Here is a 20,523-nt window from a genome sequence, read left to right on the forward strand (position 1 = left end):
CCCCAAACTTGAACCCAATGAAGCACCTGTGGGACCTCCTCGATCGTGATGTTCACTCTATAGTTCCTCTGCTAAGTACCATCCATCAGTCGTAGGATGCACTGCAGGCAGTATGCCTGTGATTTATCAGCACCTTATTGAGTCACTCCTGATGATGATGTTGTTGTTGTTGTTTTCTGTAGTTTACAAGGGCCTAACAGCTAGGTCATCAGCCTGGAATCACTCCTAACAATGAAGCAATTTAAGAAACACTCTGTTGAAACATAATGTATTTTGACTTTAAAAGCAACAAGCTGGCCCCTGTAGATGATAACAGGTATGTCTAATGACCTGATGATGGGAATTTCTATGAATCAAGTGATTCACAAAGGAAAGAAGCTTTAAAAATAACCAACCTTCCCAGTTACTTTCCAGTGTGTGGATGTAACGTACGTAAGGCCTGTGTTCAATGTAAGTCAATAAGATTGGAAACAAAATTAGCAGCATTTAATAATAATAATAATAATAATAATAATAATAATAATAATAATAATAATAATAATAATAATAATAATATTATTTGTTTTATATCCCACAAACTACTTTTAAGGTTTTCGGAGACGCCAAGGTGCCGGAATTTAGTCCTGCAGGAGTTCTTTTACGTGCCAGTAAATCTACCGACACGAGGCTGTCGTATTTGAGCACCTTCAAATACCACCGGTCTGAGCCAGGATCGAACCTGCCAAGTTGGGGTCAGAAGGCCAGCGCCTCAACCGTCTGAGCCACTCAGCCTGGTGGCAGCATTCAAATGAAGATTTGGATGATGGAATGAAAAAGACAGCAGTTGAACAAAATACAGATGTTTGTAATCTGTATTTTTTTACTTAAAAAAAAGGAGGAAAGAAATATGTTATGAGCAGAAAATTTAACCCTACATGAAAGTGACTGAAGACAGCAGTTTCAGATGATGTGGATAGCATTAAAATAAAATGGTTTAATGAAACAGTATTTAATAAAGAGACTATCATAAGCAAAAATAAATACGTATAATTCTTTCCAAAATAGATGAGTGCAGCAGATTTTTACAGTATACAGGCTACAGTCACACGTGTTTTCAAGCTATTGATCAAGCAAGTTTCACGTAGCTGTAAAAATCATAAACTGCCCATGGCTACACACATGCGTGTTTTCATGTTGCAATTCACATTCGGAGTGTGTACTAGCATAACCCATCGTATGTGCAAGTGTAATAATTATGAAAGAATTTCGTTAAATAAGAATGCAGTTGTTGCATTATGTACTGTGTTAGTTGTTTCTCAGTGGTGACAGCGTTGACATCAAAGAAAATACTGGATTCATCCCATATTGGAGGACAGATCAGCAAAGGAGAAATTTGTGCTCCTATATAATATACTGAAAGAAAATCCTTGCAATTGTTTTAGTATGGTGCCCGTCAGCTCATAGGTATTTTTGAACTTCCAAATTTATCAATCCACTATCTAAAAAAATTCCATTTTCCAAATAGCACTAGAAATGTCATGTAGACTGTTTCAAAGTAATTAAAAGCTGTAAATTAACACAATAAAGATAATGCAAGATATATATAAACAGTTTTCACTGTACAATATGTGTCTGCTATGTAACTTTTCATTGCAATACTTTAACAGCGTATTTCCCTACACATGTGACTACAATGCTGAAATGCTAGCATGAAACCCAGTCAACGAATGGATCCAGATGCATTCTCCAGTGTGGCACCTTGAAGACGCGCCTCCCTTCACCCTCTCCAGCAGAATATCACTCTGTGTATGGCTGGTTTCATACAAGATATTGTGATCCACATTCCTGGCGTATTTTCACACAGAAACTCCATGCAAGTGCGGCCGTAGCCTCAGTGTTACTGTGTAATGCATTACATTTTACTATACTTGTATCCTGTCATTATTCTGGCCTCTTTACATGTTACCTTGAATTAACCTGTCAAATAGTATTCTACATCCAATTATTATTCCCTTACTATAACATCACTGTACCTATTGTAACAATAAATCTGCCTAGGACTATATGGAGAATTGGCTGTATTGTCTTTTTAGAACTGAAAAAACGTTTACAATTTTAGGTATTTAAGATCCTTTCAAGTACCACCAGTGTTTGAGAAACACTGCAATGGCAGAATTTTGTTCTGAAAAACAGTTCTTCAACGAGCCAGAAAATCTAACAACACAATTCTTTCCCATTAAAGAAGGAAATAAGAAATTGAAAATACTAGATGGAGAAAAAGAAGAAAACCCGATAACACGGTTTGAACTTGAAAGAGCAGTGAAAGCAAAGACCAAAGGTAAAGCAAGTGGAAGAGACAAATTCAATGCTGATACGATTAAGGCAGCAGGAAGCATTGGACTACAGTGGCTACACCGAGCCTTCAATGCCATATGGAAGGATGAAAGAATACCTGAAGATTGGCAACAAGGAAGCATTGTACCATTATTCAAAAAAGGAAATAGGAAGAAATGTGAAAATTATAGATGTATAAACCTATTAACACATGGGCCAAAAATAATGGAGAAAGTCATAGATAAAAGACTGAGGGATATAATAGAAACACAGTTAGAGGAAGAACAATATGACTTTAGACCGAATAGATCAACAATAGATTTGATATTTACAGTGCGAACGATAATGGAAAAACATCTGGAATGGAACAAGGAAATCATATTCGTAGTTTGGATTTGAAAAAGCTTATGATACAGTTAGGAGAAAACATGTATGGGAATGCTACTGAAAAGGAATCTATCAAAATCATTAATTAACAAGATAAAAATGTTGTATTATGAGAGTAAAAGCAGTGTACAAATGGGGAGTGGTGACTCTGAAACATTTTATACAAAAAAAGGTCTCAAGCAAGGAAGTGCACTGTCGTTATTGTTTATTATATTGATGAATGAAATCATAAAACGTGTAAAACAGAGTATCAGTAGTGATGAAGTGAATGCTTTGGTATTTGCAGATGATGTGGTGATTAAGGGAAAGGGAGAAAAGGAAGTACAAAGGAGACTGGACGTTTGGAATGAAAATCTGAAGGAGTAAAAAGAAAACTGTAGTCATGCACTGTATAAAAGAGAAAAAAATAAGCCAAGTGAACATAGACGGAAAACGGTTAGAGAATGTAGAACAGTTTACATATCTGGGTAGCTTTATTAATGGAAGTAATGAAATCAACCCTGAAATTAATAACAGACTAAGTAAAGATACAACATTTTATCAATTCAGAGAGCTTTTATGGGATGACAAAGTACCTAAGAGAACGAATTTAACATTACATAAACAGTATTTCATACCAATTGTAACATATGGACTACAAATGCTGGTAACTAATAAGAGACAAGATAGTATGATCCAAGCAGTAGTAATGAAATTTTTAAGAACATTGGTTAAAAAGACAAGAAGAGATAGAATTCAAGATATTAAGAGAAGAGCTAAATATAGAACCGTTAGTACAGAACATACAGAAAGCAAGACTGAGATGGTTCGGGAAAAGAACGGGTAGCAAGAAGGGAATTGGAAAGAGAAGTTAAGGGAAAGAGACCAGTTGGAAGACCGAGAAGAAGGTGGATAGACCATATTTGGAAGGACATTAGAGAAGCTGGATTGGATGTGGCAGAAGTAATGGAGCAGGAAAAGTGAAATGACAGAAAGGAGGCTTGTTAACCACACCTGGGTGACTGGAGTGGGACACTGATGCTGATGATGATAAACATAAATGTTCATCTGTATATCATTCTAATTTAATTAAGTTGTTTCTTTTTCAAGTATAATACTGTTTTCCTTTCCAGTTAGTTCATAAATTTATTACCATACTTAAAAATCAGTTTTGGCAGACTGAAGAACTTAACAGTTATAAATTAACTGGGTCAAAACTGAAAAGAGATGGCTTCAGATATTACAAAATACAGACAATAAAATATCAGAACCGGGCTCTGAAAGAGGTTCACATGCACAAAAAGCTGACAGGTAGCACTTCCATCATGACAGTCAACTAGATCGAGGAGGCCAACAAACAGCACCTATTACAAGTTCTTGTGAATTGTCATACTCCCCTAGCAAGTGAAGGAATCACATGGTCTGCACAGTGGATCCCACTATTGTTCAAATCAGATTATCAAACCGTAAGTTGCAACCTTCTTTAGGTCAGATGGCTCATCAGTTTTCCTTATAAGGTTGAGGTTTCTTTTCCTAGTAGTTTCACTAACACATCAAAGGTTTTTGGCGATGCAAGGATGGAAAAGTGGTAGGAATGGGAAGGTAGTGGCCATGGCCTTAATTAGGGTACAGCCCCAGCATTTGCCTGGTGTGAATATGGTTACCATGGAAAACCACCTTCAGGGCTGCTGACAATGGGATTTGAACGAACCAACTCCCAAATGAAAGCTCACAGCAAGGCCGAGTTTACTCTGCTCTGAAACCTCCAATTGGTCTTAAATTCACGACTAAGTCTCGAGAAATACCCTATGCCTCAAAGGGAGCACCTTGTTGGAAGCCTACTGACTGTGACACTAGGTAGATAGGGGCGGTAGACTACTGCCCACGGTATCCCCTGCTGTTGTAAGAAGTGACTAAAAGGGGTCCCAAGGGTTCTTAACTTGAGAGTGTGGGTGGCAACCATGGGGCCCTTAGCTGAGTCCTGGCATTGCTTCCACTTACTTGTGCCAAGCTCCTCACTTTCGTCTGTCCTATTCCTCCCTTGGTCAACTCTTGTTCTTTTCCGACCACGATGGTATTAGAGCATTCGAGGCCAAGGGAGTCTTTCATTTTCATGCCCTTCGTGGGCCTTGTTTTTCTTTGGCCGGTACCTTCATTTTTGGAAGTATCGGATCCCTCTCGTTTTCTCTCTCTGATTAGTATTATATAAGAGGATGGTCGCTTAGTTGCACTTCCTCTTAAAACAATAACCACCACCACCACCACCTGTGACACTAGGGAGTAGGTGGAAAGGAATAATATAAAATAAATGCCTCGAGATATTTAGGCCTGAACCCTTACCAAATTATATTTATTGAAAGTGGTAAAAGTTTCTTCCAAAATCGCACACAAAACCAGTAAAGAAAAATTCGATATTAATCAGGCACTAATACTACGCTTATGGTAATATGCATACCTCAACAATCCAGCTGCTCACATTAGTGTCTCGGTATGCTAAAACTTCTTTCAATAGTTTTTCTAACCGATGTTCATCGTCTATAGTACTTGGTCTTCTGGCAAAGTGTTCTGGCGATGAAAATATATCATCAGGATCATCGACATCTTCATTTCCAGTATTCTTTCTCGCATCACACCTCGGTCTTGTGAACAAAGTTCTGTTTTTCAAATTATCTGGATCACCAGAGGCCATGCGGGACAAATGGGGAACGATCGAGTAATAACCACGGCTAGTGTTTTCAAAAAATATATTTTTAAGAGCTATAGAAGATAAAGCCCCATTTAACTGGGCAACCCTAACCCCTCTTCTCATGACGCGATACTGTAGTCAATTATTATTTGCAAATTGCTAGAAACAAACGAAACGCCAAACGCGAACGCATGTAAACAAATAGTGAAATTTAATATTCGAACCCTGTTTTGCGGATGTAAACGGATATAATTTGTGTCTGTGCTGTCGTAGATGTTGATTATTATCAAGCCCTTGCGGACGGCTATATCTCTACTGCAACGTCATAATTACGTTGCAAGAATCGGAGGAGATAAGGTTATTGCTGCAAACCCGGTTTTATGAATGGGCAGCTCGTGAACAGCTGATCGCGGTTAAATGAGTGACGTATATTTGACAGTGAGTAGAATCCGACATGCATAAAGCTTCATGAAAATGCACATGCGATTTTGAAATGAATAAAATGTATCCTATATTCTTTGCTAAGACATAAATCGCCACTCATTACCTAATAAACTAAGTGCTGTAGTGGCTCCCAGCTTCACATCTGTACCCATGAACCAGTAGTATTGATTTTCCTTTCATCTCGCCGCCCGGTAAAATCTTAAGGGCTAAAGAACTGTCGGAACTATGAGAAAAGTCCTCAACTTTGTGAAGGGAAAACGAGAAGATAGGAGAGACCTCGGGTTAACGAATGTGAGTCCTTTCAGTGAGGAATTACCTTGTCAATCAGCTGCAGCTGTAAGTTCAAAGGAAGAGGACATAGCTGTTGAGAATGGATGGGGATATAACATTGATTTTAGTGGAAAGGATAAAAGTGTTACCAAGCTTCATAAAGCTGCTTGGCAAGGAAATCTGGAAAAGCTGAAAGTTAATATGAAGAAAATCGACATTGATGTGACTGATAAATTGAATAGAACTCCGTTACACTTAGCTGCAGCTCAGGGCCATACCAACATTGTATGGTTTCTTCTAAGTAATAAGGCTAAAATTAATATATGTGACAATGAGGGAAAGACACCATTTCTCAAGGTAAATTTATAATTTGCTGGTATAGTTAAGATTTTAAAGCATCGCATGTAGGCCTAATCATAATATGTTAAAATATGTTTGGAACCTTATCACCGCCTTTCCTTTTCTCGTTCAGTTTTAAAAACCTGTCTAGCCTACATTAATCCTGTAAGGATTATATATTTAGGATAAAATACAAACTTACAGCAGTATGCTAATAAATAACAAACTTACAGCAGTATGCTAATAAATAAAGTGATAGGTCTTGTATTTGATGTTTACTAGACGGACAGTTTCAGGGTGTAAAATTATATGCTTCCCTATGGTGTACCCTTTTAAAACTCACTGAACCACACCCTTCTGTTACATTTAGTAGCCTTTATGAAGAATTTCTAAGTTGTATAGGCCTATGTTTATTTCTTTGACCACCGAGCTCGATAGCTGCAGTTGCTTAAGTGCGACCAGTATCCAGTAATCGGGAGATAGTGGGTTCGAGTCCCACTGTCGGCAGCCTTGAATATGGTTTTCCGTAGTTTCCCATTTTCACACCAGGCAAATGCCGGGGCTGTACCATAATTAAGGCCATGGCCACTTCCTTCCAACTCCTAGGCCTTTCATATCACATCTTCGCCGTAAGACCTATCTGTGTCAGTGCGACGTAAAGCAAATAGCAAGTATTTCTTTGACTAATGTATTAGATCAATAAAATTCTTTATCTTATTTGCTCCTTTTGACGTAAACTCCATGAACACCTTCATTCAAAACTTCTGATCACCAAGGTCATTTTAATCAAAATTAATTTTCCAGTAGGGAACCATAATTTAATTCCACCTATTGAAAATATCATACGAACAATGGGCTAATTGAATTTGCCCCAGTACAAAACGCTGGTTATTTCACAATTGAAGAAGCTGATAGAGCTCGGGAACTTTCAGTTTTTGTTGATAAGGTCATTTAAACTTGTCTGTTCATTAGTAGGGCCTATACTGTACTGCATCACTTTAATGAATAAAAATAGCTTAAAATTAGAAATTGGGAAGTACGGTACCAGAATATCCTTCCCAAAATATTCTCACTGTTGCTACAGTAGCTGTACTGCTCTTGGTGAATATAGTATTTTCTATACATATGGTGTAGTTGAGATATTCAAACTAACATTTCTAGAGCTCATAGTATATATTATGCACAATGGGAGTTCCCGGTAGGTGTCTCTATATGTGTTTGTGGGGAGTAATTTTGAGAACTATAACATCAAATGGATTTTGATGCAGGTTTCACTTGTGTAGCACTGTTATCAAGGAAGGTTTAAATGTATGAAGCATTGTTCTGCAACAAAAAAAGAGCAGAACAATGGTGATAATAGTGAAGAAAATTAGAGAGAAAATGGCTATCCAAGCATTTTCTTTGTATACGCTGCCTAAACCATCTGCGATATACCCCAAGTATGTGTGGAAGAATTGTAGAGAATAAATATCTCTTTTTAAAAAAAGGCCACTTCGCTAAATACCTGTCTGTAAAAGGTAGCCCTCAATAAGTGTTTTATGTTATAGTTTGCTCTAAAAGTTCAACCTTTATTATGACCCATAATTCAAAATTAGTCACTTAATCCTTATCAAAATACTTGGTTTATTCACCTCGATAATCTTATTAAGATGAAAATAGCCTTTACAGTGTATAATTTGCATGAATAGTTTAGGTGTTATTCTCATAGGGGAAGTGCAGGAAAGGTTTGAATGTCACATTGAAAGAAAAACTTTCTTTTATTTTTTTACAAGTTGCTTTATGCTTTGCAACAACACAGATATGTCTTATGGCAGCAATGATACAAGAAAGTTCTAGGAGTGAGAAGGAAGCAGCCATGACATTACTTAAGGTACACCGGGCGAGTTAGCCGTGCGCTTAGGGGCGCGCAGCTGTGAGCTTGCATCCGGGAGGTACTGGGTTCGAAGCCCACTGTCGGCAGACCTGAATATGGTTTCCCGTGGTTTCCCATTTTCACACCAGGCAAATGCTGGGGCTGTACCTTAATTAAGGCCACGGCCGCTTCCGTCCCACTCCTAGCCCTTTCCTATCCCGTCGTCGCCATAAGACCTATCTGTATTGGTGTGATGTAAAACAAATTGTAAAAAAGAATTAAGATACAGCCCCAGCATTTGCCTGGTGTGTAAATGGAAACCATGGAAAACCATCTCCAGTACTGTCGACAGTAGGGTTCGAACCCGCTGTCTCCCAAATACTGGATACTGGCCAAACTTAATCGACTGCAGTTGTCGAGCTTGTTGGAGAAAGAAGTGAGCTAGCAGTAGGCGGCTAGAAAGGCCTTAAAAACTGCCACATTGAGCTACGTGTGTATATACATTGTACATACCGTACATCAGAAGAAAACAGCTAATATTGTGTATGGGGAATCTTATAAGGCTTATCACCATAAATTCATTATTGCTCGCATGTGAAGCCCTTTCCTGTACCATCATCGCCAGAAGACCTTGGTAATCAGTCATCAATGATCTGCATTTAGGACTGTCAGCCAGGTGACAGATTCCTTATCAATTGTTTACCAAGCTTTTTCTTGAACATTTTCAACAAACTTGGAAATTTATCAAACATTTCCCTTGATAATTTATTCCAATCCCTTACTCCTCATCCTTTAAATGAATATTTGTGCCCCAATTTGTGCTCTTGAATTCCAAATTTATCTTTATATTTTGATCTCTCCTACTCTTAAAAGCTTCGCTGAAGCTTATTCATCCACTAATGTCCTTCCACGCCACCTCATCACTGACAGCTCTGAACGTACCACTTAAATTAAGAACTAGTGTTAGGTTTAATGGTCCACCCAATCAATACACTTCACTTTACAAGTGAAAACTATTTAATATTAAAATATATTAAACATACTTTGGAACATGATTTGTCTAATTTAACTTCTTCAGCCATAATGTTTTGTAACAGATTATGATACTCATTGTCGCTGTCTAATACTTTTAAAAATGGAAGAATCTATGTCCTTTACAAACTGTTTGAGAATACACGAAAGTTAATCAATAATATTTACATAAAAATTGTCCATCACTTCTTGTAAAAAAAATTCTTCAGTGTAAATATTTGAATGACATTTCTTGAAAATATGACATGCAGTGCTGGTAGCTGGAAGCTTCAGTGTACTGACTGAGGGAGATTTGAATTCTGGTCTCGGAATAGGAAAATGAGACCATATCCACATCAGAATACTTAAAAGCTTTCATTCTTATGAGAATTTCTGGTAGAAGGAATCTAATGCTTCTGATATAGCCTGTCGTATGGCAAAGATCTGCACTGAATGACCACCATATTGATAGCTTAATTCTTATGAATATTTTTTTCAAAAGGCAAGGTCTGGAAAGAAAGAGATTTATATAAGTAATGGGTTTAAAACCCTCAGGAATTTAAGAAATGAGTTTCCGTCCCAGAAGCGTAACGTATAAGCTTACTATCAAAGTTGGTGAAACTCCCTATAGCTGGTTCACATCTGAGCCTCGCTCTGACTTGCTTCTCGCCACGCTACTGCGTATGTTATAATTATATTTCCTCTCGCCCGGTGGAACTTGGCTAGGGTCGGTAGGAGGGGGACCAGTGCTATTAGTAGGGGAAGGGGAAACAGCTCCGCCTATAGGTAGAATGGGAGGGTGGGATGTTTGTTTTAGAGGAGGTACTTTCAAATTATTAATCTTTCGTGGTGATAAGAGCAACGGTATCTGTTTGTATAACGGATTTTTGTTCTCTTGTACGTCATTCAAATTTTTGTTTGCATTAATACTCTGGTCGAAACTTATATAATATAAATATTTTTGTAATTGCTCATCAGGTTTCCTTTGCTCACTTTTTTTTTAAATGGTCAAGCCTCTATTTATGTCAGTATATTGGTGACCAGTATCTCCCATATGGACACTCATAGCAGAATATTTCTTATGTCTGTTGGCATTGACGTGTTCCAGATACCTAGTTTGAAAACTCCTACTTGTTTGCTCCACGTACGAGACGAAACATTGATTGCACTTAAGTTTATAGATTCCTGAATCTAAGTAATTCTCTTTATTGTAATTTACACTATTGTGGTTTTAAAATATATAACCAATATTGTTGTTTGTTGAAAAAGAGACCTGATAGTCATGTTTCTTAAATAATTTTGTGATGTGAAAAATCCCTGGGTTTGTAAATGTAAAAGTCACGTACTTTGAACTCTTGCGATTCTCTGGTGTTAGTCCTATGTTGTTCTCTCTTTTCACTTTACTTATAATTTTATTAATGGTATTAACACTGAACCCATTCAGATTGGCTATCTTCTGTATGTACCGTAATTCTTTTTCTCTTTCCGTATGAGATAAAGGTAAATTGAAGGATCGATAAACCATATTAAAATAAGCAGCCCTCTTATGACTCCCAGGATGTAAAGAATCATTTTTAATGGTCACCAGTGTAAACGTATCCTTTCTACATACTTTACAAGAGAACTTACTGGATTCCATCTTAACGGTCATATCCAAGAAATTTAAAGCATTGTCTTTCTCGTTTCCAAGTGTAAATTTTATTCTTTCATCTAATGAATTTAAAAATTGTAAGAAATTGTTACTATTGTTATAACGTTTAACTTATCTATTATTACAAAGGTATTGTCCACGAATCTTGTCCAAAAATCCAAACCTTGAATATGTCCTAATATTTTGTGGTGTTCTAAATGGTCTAAATACATATTGGCCAGGGTACCCGAGGCTGGAGCTCCCATTGGTAATCCCTCTTAACTATAAATAGTGATGTTGAACATAAAATAATAGTTTTTTGTGACAAACTCTAGAATTTTCATGAATTGTTCAATCTCTAACTTCCCCAGTTGACCTTAACTAGTTAAATTTGTTCTAATAATATCTATTGTTTTACTGACTGGGATAAATGCATACATATTAGTTATGTCATATGAACAAAGTAATGATGTGGCAGAAGTTTGAAACTTTCCAAACTTTTACAAAAATCTACTGAATTTCTCATTATTGATTTATTGTGAAACTTATAGTTGTCTGAAGGAAATCCATGTATAAATTTGGAGATTTTATACGTAGGGCTGTTCTTACAGTTAATAATGGGATGATGGGTCTTACAGATACTCCTACTTTATGGATTTTGGGCAACGCTCTATCCGTAGGTAACCTGGGGTTCATATTTATCATCCTCTGAATTCCGTCTTCCCTCCCGATGGTATCACCACCTTGACGAAGGCAAAATACATTTTGCCGGGTGTTTTGGAGGCTTGCGTGTTCAAATGATCCTTAGAGCTATGCCGGCGGGAGCATATGCTCCTGGTAGGGCCACCCAAGCCGGACAGGTCTAAGGTGATGATCCAGACTAAGAGTGATACCCTGGTCCTCCAGGTTGGGGGTTGGTACGTGGGGCTAACAACTCCACTACCACAAAACTACATATTGTTCAGAAACCAAATCAAGATAACCGGACGGTCCCAAACTTACGACGACTAAAGCGCGCTAAATGGCAACGATACGGATATATTGGAACATGGAATGTGAGAAGTATCTTTCAGGCCGGGGCTAGTAGAAAATTGGAGGAGGAATTACTTAAATATCAGATAGATGTGGCAGCATTACAGGAGATAAGATGGAAGACAATCAAGGTGACAGATCTACAGCACTACATTTTGTTCAATAGTGGGGAGGAAGAAAATAGAATAGGAACAGGGTTTATGGTCAAGAAATCGGTCAGTCATAATGTGATTGAATATGAAGCAATAAGCCCCAGACTATGCCGGTTAAGATTGAGAGGGAGATTTGCCAACATATCACTAATTAGTGCTTTTTTTGCTAGGGGCTTTACGTCGCACCGACACAGATAGGTCTTATGGCGACGATGGGACAGGAAAGGCCTAGGAGTTGGAAGGAAGCGGCCGTGGCCTTAATTAAGGCACAGCCCCAGCATTTGCCTGGTGTGAAAATGGGAAACCACGGAAAACCATTTTCAGGGCTGCCGATAGTGGGATTCGAACCTACTATCTCCCGGATGCAAGCTCACAGCCGCGCGCCTCTACGCGCACGGCCAACTCGCCCGGTCACTAATTAGTGTCCATGCACCAACAGAGGATGCCGATGAGGAAGAGAAAGAACATTTCTATGAAAAAATGGAGCAAATATATGACAAGTTGCCCAAGTATGATGTTAAAGTTGTCCTAGGGGATTATAATGCCAAAGTAGGCAAAGAGAAAGAAAACCACCCAGTGGCAGGATATCATAGTAAACACCAAGAATCAAATGAAAACGGGTGGAAATTGATTGACTTTGCCTTTAGCAAGGAGCTGGTGATTAAGAGCACATGTTTTCCCCATAAGGAGATCCATAAAGATATCACCGGATGGTCTGACAAAGAACCAGATAGACCATGTGCTGATAGATGCACGACATGCCTCCAATATAATGGATGTGAGAAGCATGCGTGGTGCAGACAGTGATTCAGATCACATACTGGTGAGGATCAAGTTCCGAGAAAGACTGGCAATTAAACCCAGGGACAGAGCTGAGCAGAGCAAGATCTATAATGTAGAACTGTTAAGGGTTGAGAAGAAGGAGGAAGAGTATAGAGACCGGCTGCAAAGAAAGCTACAGATGGGCAGAAACGGAGATGTGGACATCAACACAATGTGGGAGGAAACCAAGATAGCAATAAATACAACGGCGCAGGAAGTACTTGGAGAGAGATGGAAACAGAGTAGAAATAAATGGTATGACGAGGAAGTGGGTAAGGTTCTGGAAGAGAGAAAGCTTGCCCGACAAAGAATGCTACAGAGACCCACTCGAAATAATATTGCAGTTTTTAAAGAGAAACGGAGAATAGCAAAGACATTGATAAGGAACAAGAAAAGAATAGAAGAAAAGGAGAGAGTGGATGAAATGCAGAAGAATTTTGAAAACAAACAAGGCAGAAAATTCTTCCATGGGGTTGGACAAGTAAAGAAGGGATATCAACCCAGAGTGAATATGCTTAAGGATGAGACTGATAGACTCATTGTTGGGAAAGAACGAATTCTGGAAAAATGGGCAAAACATTTCAAAACACTACTTTCTATCAGACCAATAAATGAAGAAAAAGAAGGATCAGACCGTATGGAAACTTCAGAGAGAGATGAGGAGGGTGAATATGGAGATGAGTGTGAGGAGGAAGAGATGGATGAGGAGAATGGAGATGAGGATGAAGACGATATGGGATCACCATCGATTGAAGAAATAAGAGATATTATAAAACAATTGAAGAGCAGTAAAGCCCCAGGGAATGACCTCATAACAGCAGAAATGGTAAAACATGGAGGAGAAGTGTTGGTGAAGAAAATACACGAGATAATTAAAAAGGTATGGGAAACAGGTACAATGCCGGAGGACTGGACACTAGCAAATATATGTCCTATACATAAGAAGGGGTCACGCATGCAATGCAAGAATTATCGAGGTATATCCTTACTGATTATAGTATACAAAATCCTCTCTACAGCCATAACAAAGAGAGTTAGTAGTAGAGCGGAAAGAATTATAGGGGAGTACCAAGCTGGTTTCAGACCTGGAAGATCGACGATGGACCATATTTTCACCATGAGAATGACTCTGGAAAAGACATATGAATACAACGTTCGACTAGGGCATCTTTTTATAGATTTTAAACAAGCCTATGACAAAGTTAAGAGATCGACATTGTGGGAAACAATGAAGGAGTTTAAATTCCCACAGTTAATAAAATTGACTAAGATGACCCTGGAGAACAGCAGAAGTCAGGTAAAAGTGCAGGGAAGTCTGTCAAGATCTTTCAGAACCGAAGAAGGCCTAAGGCAGGGAGACCCCTTATCACCAGTGTTATTTAATCTAGTGTTGGAGAAAGCTGTAAGATCAGTAACTACTAATCCGGGTGGTAATATTTACAATAGACTGATCCAAATTTTGGCTTATGCAGATGATGTGGTGATATCTGCTAGAAGTAACGAGGCACTTACAACTGCCTTGAGGGAGCTGAAAGATGCGGCTGGGTCCTTGGGCTTGGAGATAAGTGACTCTAAATCTAAATATATGGTAACAGAGAGAAATGGAAGGAACACTGAAAAACTCCAAGTGGATGGTTACACCTTTGAAGCAGTAGATAGCTTCACATATCTTGGCTCAGTAATAACATCAGAAAATAAAGTTGAGACAGATATTGTAAATCGAATTAAGGCTGCCAACAGATCCTACAGGGCACTGAATCCCCTTCTGAGAAGTAAAAACTTAAGCAGGAAATTAAAACTGACTCTCTACAAAACAATAATTAAACCAGTGCTTATGTATGGGAGTGAGGCATGGGTATTGACTGAGGCCACAGAGAGGAGATTAAATGTGTGGGAAAGGAAAGTACTGAGGAAGATATTCGGACCGGTGAAGGAGGGAGATTTATGGAGAATCAGAACAAATGAAGAAATAAGATTATTGTATAAGGAGCCGGACTTGGTGACATCAATCAAAATGAGACGAATTGGATGGCTGGGGCATGTACAACGGATGGAGGAGGGAAGACTTCCAAGGAAAGCACTGACAGGACACCCTGGGGGCAGGAGAAGGAGAGGTCGGCCCCGGATGAGATGGCTGGAGGATGTGGAGACTGATCTGAGGACCGTTGGAGTCAGGAGGTGGCATAGGCGTGCTGAAGACCGGGATGACTGGAGAGCTGTGGTCAAGGAGGCCAAGGTCCTTAAAGGACCGTAGAGCCATGGAGTAAGTAAGTAAGTAAGAATTCCGTCTTCATTGAGGATGAACGTAGAATTTTTCAATAATGATTTTAAACTTTTTTGTATCCTAGTTGTGGGTCTTTATTAACTCTGGAAAACAACTCGTCAGAAAAAACTTTTCTGTCTTTTCAATGTAATCTTTTCTATCCAATATGACCGTACAATTACCTTTATCTGCCTTAGTCACGATAACGTCAGTGTCTTTTATTTTATTCCTAAGATCCTTGTTACATTTTATGTTGTCTAATGGAACACTGGCTTTAAGCTGACTAACCGAGGGAGTCTTTTCTTTATTTCATACCTAAGGTCTCCTTGAGAGTCGACAGGAAGTTTTTGGATATTAGATTCTGCTTCAGCGATAGTTGTAATGATAACATCATCTCTGTTAAAACTTGGCCAATTAAATTTAGGTCCTCTAATAAGAGTGTCTAATTCTTGGTCTGTGAAATTGATTCCAGAGAGGTTTTTGACTGAATTGACTGAACTTAACTTGTCTTGAACCGTAACTGATTTATTCCAGATTTTCTATGATTATTATTATTATTATTATTATTATTATTATTATTATTATTATTATTATCACCATCATCATCATTATTAAGAACCTCCGTATCATATTACACCCTTTTAGATTATCTAATTTCTTGTCCATTGTGGCTTGTTTCTTGCTTAAAATACATCCCATTTTATTTGTTATATGACATTGGAATGAATTCCATTCTAGGGGGACCAGCCATAGGGGGGGTCTCAAGGTCACACAATCAATAAATCAATCAATCAATCAATCAATCAATCAATCAATCAATCAATCAGTCAGTCACTACTGATCTGCAATTAGGGCAGTCGCCCAGATGGCAGATTCTCTATCTGTTGTTTTCCTAGCCTTTTCTTAAATGATTGCAAAGAAATTGGAAATTTATTGAACATCTCCCTTTGTAAGTTATTCCAATCCCTAACTCCCCTTCCTATAAATGAATATTTGCCCCAATTTGTCCTCTTGAATTCCAACTTTATCTTCATATTGTGATCTTTCCTACTTTTAAAGACACCATCCAAACTTATTCGTCTACTGATGTCCTCCCACGCCATCTCTCCGCTGACAGCTCGGAACATACCACTTACACGTTACAAATCTCATGTTATGGTTCGTATTGAAATGTACTTAAAGTCAAATAATAATACTAGATTATAAATCCCACCTGTTCAATACATAAGAGTTTTTTATTTAAAATTTAAGAAATAGTTCTTATCATATTACATATAGGGACATGTTTCACTCTTAATGAGGGTATCATCAGCCTAAAAATCTGAATACCTGAAAGAAAGATAGATCAAGATCCTGATTGTTCTTATACCTCAATAAGAGGATACTGTTTTAGGTACAAATGTGTATAAAATGACTAGCAGGTAGAATATACGGTAGTAATTATAAGTACTCTTATGATAAAGTCTTATAATCAATCCTTGTTGTAGATCTTTGCGAATGTCTCGTTTTTTAAAATGTGGTAACAAGTGGTTAGTTAAAAGTTCAAAAATAATACGTAAATTGCTGTGCTGAAATAAAATTTGGTAAATGTGGTAACTTATTCTGAAGATGGCGTAAGGAGCTTATAATAACTTAATAGTTTAGGATAAAAGTCACTCTTAGTGGTAGTAAGTTGTTAATTTTGTATGAAAAGATAATACGACAAATTTTTGCAGCACTTAGGAGCGAGGACAAGTAATTGTCAGAAAAGTATCTATTTTTATAATTAGCTGGTAGACGTGGTTGTAGCTTCTTGTATTAAAAGTCGAAAGGAAAATGTGCGAGGTTGAATAGAGCTTGTGGCGTTATATCTCTTTGACAGTTGTTATGTTAATACTCTCATAACCATGTGCAGAGATCTGTACCCTTTATATACAATTCCATTTATGTGATTACTAGACCTGGGATTTTAGGCTCTAACAAAATTAGTTTTAGGCGCCTAAAATAGGCTTTTAAAACAAGTAAATAGGCTTTTAAAAGAGAAAATAGGCACTTAAAACATGTTTTAAAAATGTGTGGATAGGCAGGAAATGGACGTTAAAATATTACAATATACACTTAAACTGTAACGTGATACATTTTTACTTTAACAAACGTGGTGTCCCTATTCTTAACCGAAATAACTGCAAAATTAAGACGGAATAAAAAAGACATTTATCAAAAATATAAAAATGTCATGTGTCAAAAAGAGTTATGGATTATATGATATGTCATTAACAGTACTGATCTAAAACCTTAATACCAAATTCACTGTACACAATTACAGCACTGTAGGCATCCAATAACGGTGTAAACGCGAATGGAGTGTGTGTTTATTATTTGTGAGGAACAGTCCTACAGTACTTTCATTCGTAGTTTGCTTTACAGTACATAACAATAATCTTCTCCAAATTTTCCACAGTCAGGCTATGTCTTTTGTCTGTTAAGATCATTTTGAAAGCAGAAGAAGAGCGCTCCACACTCACAGGTGTTAGAGGGGCATAGGAAAATTTACCTACATTTTTCAATGGAATTTCACTTGGTAAGTCTACCGTTTACCCATCCATTACCTGATGTACCCTTTTCAGCACTGAATAACCTGGGTTCTTCTGCAGTACATTAGACCACTTGTCTCTTATTTTATCCCCTACCTTAACCCTAGCACTTGTCTGTTATTCTCAGCTTCCTCGATTACAGAAAATTGCTGTTTGAGACTATTTCTTTTTTTCCATCGTATTTGTAATGGTGACTGGAAGAAATGAAAAAATTGCCTGAATATACGCATGTCTCTCTGAATACTGGAACAATCATTTAACAGCTCGTTGACAGACGACACACATGCAGAGTTGTCCGTTAAAGGCAAATTGTCTATCACAGTCATGATTTCCTCAAGATGTTCTGCATAATACAGGGCAGCTTCCATCCAGGAACCCCAACGGGTGATGATTGGCTGTGGTGGAAGGGTATAGAGGGGAGTTTCTCTCGAAAGATGGCTATTCTTGATGGAGCCTTACAGAACACTTTCTTCATTGTTGAAATGAAAGTATTTACTGCAGGAAACTCGGGCCTAACTGTTTCTGAGAGTCTATGCAATGCATGCGCCATATAAGTACCATGAATTAAAGAAGGATAGAAAGTTTTGAGGAGAGGTGCAGTGGCAATCCCTTGGTATGCAATGCTTAGACTATTGACTTTCTCAAGCTGTTTAGAGCAAAGAAGGTGAGCGGTAGATGCCTGATTGGGTTCCAGTTTTCCTACTATAAGGTTAGCAATGTACCTGCCCACAAAGTCGGTGGTTTTGTCCACACACAACCATATGCAAGACTCAACAATATCCTCCCTGTTTGACAAAATGACCTCATTGTAACAAATATCTAAGTAGTTTTTCTTTAATGTAGATGCTGATGGGATGTGCTGCTTGGTGTATTTCTGTAAAAAAAATCTCTTAAAACCAGATTATGCACAGTATTCCAGGGGATATTTGGTGCAACTAGGGCTCTACACAAATCAGCATAGAAACCGTTATGGGTTGTAGGAGATATAGTTTGTGTGAGCAGAGTCTGTCTAATATTACTTTTCATGGCTGCTTTCACTTTGTGACTGGCAGTATCTGCATGCTGCTGAAGGTGGCATTTTTTCTCGTGTGAAATCTAAAACACATTAAAGTGATGTCAATTAGAGACTAAGATGAGGAATAGAAAAGATGAGGCATTGAATAAAATTTGTAATTTTGAACTATTTAAATTAAGCCATTATTACTCTAAAGTTAATTAAGAACAAGAACACTACAGTCCCCGAAGGGCCTTGGCTTTCAATAACGGTTGCTGCCCAGCTCATAGCCTGCAGATATTGGGTGGCATGTGGTCAGCACGATACATCCCTCAGCTGTATTGCCTTGCCTCCGTGACCCCTGCCCACTGTAGCTTCTCAATTGTCCTCACGATGCTGGGTTAACACCGTTCCAGACCTCATAGATTTCTAAATTACTGCCGGTACTGAAAATCGAACCCAGGTCGCCTGGACTAGGTCTCTACAATTAATTAGAGGAGCCAATATCAAAACCTTCCTTTAAGATTAATATGAAATTTCAGATATATGCACATACCTGTTTATTGCAGTACTGGCAGAAAATAATCTTTCCAACAAAAGTCATCCATGGAAATTGTACAAGCCATTGTTGTATAAGCGCACTCTTAGATGATTTCGTTTTAGGCATGATGAACTATATGTACTTAAAAAGGTGTTCTTTCACTGGCGACTTGACACAGTATGTCCCTTCTTACTACCTGCTCATTGTTCTTCCTAGATAATCCTCCCCCTCACCCCGTCACTCGACACAGTACGTCCTTTACTACCTGCTCGTTGTTCTTCTGAGCTAATCCTCCACCTCCAAACTTCACTTAGTATTCCTTTGGTGACAGTTGTCTGGGAAGAGCACATTTCTGTGAAAAACCCACCCTCTGTTATTCTGCCCGTTCCAGAGATGTCCATTGTGTGATTGTAAAAATTACATAAGTAGAATTTTAAATGTAGAAAATAGGCAATTTTAGGCACTAAAATAGTAAAATAGGCTCTAAAGGTCCAAATAGGCATTTTAGGGCACTATAAAACTACATTAATTGTAAGGGATTTGTCATGAAACGTCAACATATTTTTAAAAAATCATGTTATCTCGTAAGGAACGAAATAGGCATTTGCCTTAAAATCCCAGGTCTAGTGATTACCCCAATGAAGATCTTTCCTTATATTAATACCTAGGTATTTACAATGATCCCCAAAGGGAACTTTCACCCCATCAACGCATTAATTAAAACTGAGACGACTTTTCCTATTCGTGAAACTCACAACCTGACTTTTATCTCAGTTTATCATCATACCGTTGCCTACTGTCCATCTCACAACATTATCGAGGTCATTTTGCAGTTGCTCACAATCTTGTAACTTATTTATTACTCTGTACAAAATAACATCATCTGCGAATAGCCTTATCTCTGATTCAACTTCTTTACACATATCATTGATATATATAAGAAAACATAAAGGTCCAATAATACTGCCTTGAGGAATTCCTCTCTTAATTTTTACAGGGACAGATAAAGCTTCACCTACTCTAATTCTCTGAGTTCTATTTTCTAGAAACAGAGCAACCCATTCAGTCACTCTTTTGTTATTCAGATGAGCTAAATATAACTTTTCCTTTAAAAAGGATTTCTTTCTGTAAAGAAATTTAATCTCTTTCCTTAACCACAAGTTGTTTTGAATCAAAAGGTGAATATGAGTTGATATAATTTTTCTTTGGGAAGGTTTTAAAAATTAGGGATTTTT

The 20,523-nt window shown here is 37.9% G+C and overlaps 2 protein-coding genes across 2 annotated transcripts in view; one reads left to right on the forward strand and one right to left on the reverse strand.

Annotated features, from left to right (window-relative positions):
* LOC136874623 (malonyl-CoA decarboxylase, mitochondrial) overlaps positions 1-5,657 on the reverse strand; it is a 93,975-nt gene extending 88,318 nt beyond the window's left edge. Inside the window, exon 1 of the mRNA XM_067148254.2 lies at positions 5,135-5,657. Within this exon, the coding sequence (XP_067004355.2) occupies positions 5,135-5,488 (354 nt within the window). The 5' untranslated portion in view covers positions 5,489-5,657. The remainder of the gene's footprint in view (positions 1-5,134) is intronic.
* A 377-nt stretch (positions 5,658-6,034) lies between these two features.
* LOC136857458 (uncharacterized) overlaps positions 6,035-20,523 on the forward strand; it is a 374,657-nt gene continuing 360,168 nt past the window's right edge. The window contains exon 1 of the mRNA XM_067136132.2: positions 6,035-6,436. Coding sequence (XP_066992233.2) covers positions 6,035-6,436 — 402 coding nt within the window. The remainder of the gene's footprint in view (positions 6,437-20,523) is intronic.

The sequence above is a fragment of the Anabrus simplex genome, chromosome 1 (assembly GCF_040414725.1).
Source record: "Anabrus simplex isolate iqAnaSimp1 chromosome 1, ASM4041472v1, whole genome shotgun sequence".
Lineage (NCBI taxonomy): Eukaryota > Metazoa > Arthropoda > Insecta > Orthoptera > Tettigoniidae > Anabrus > Anabrus simplex.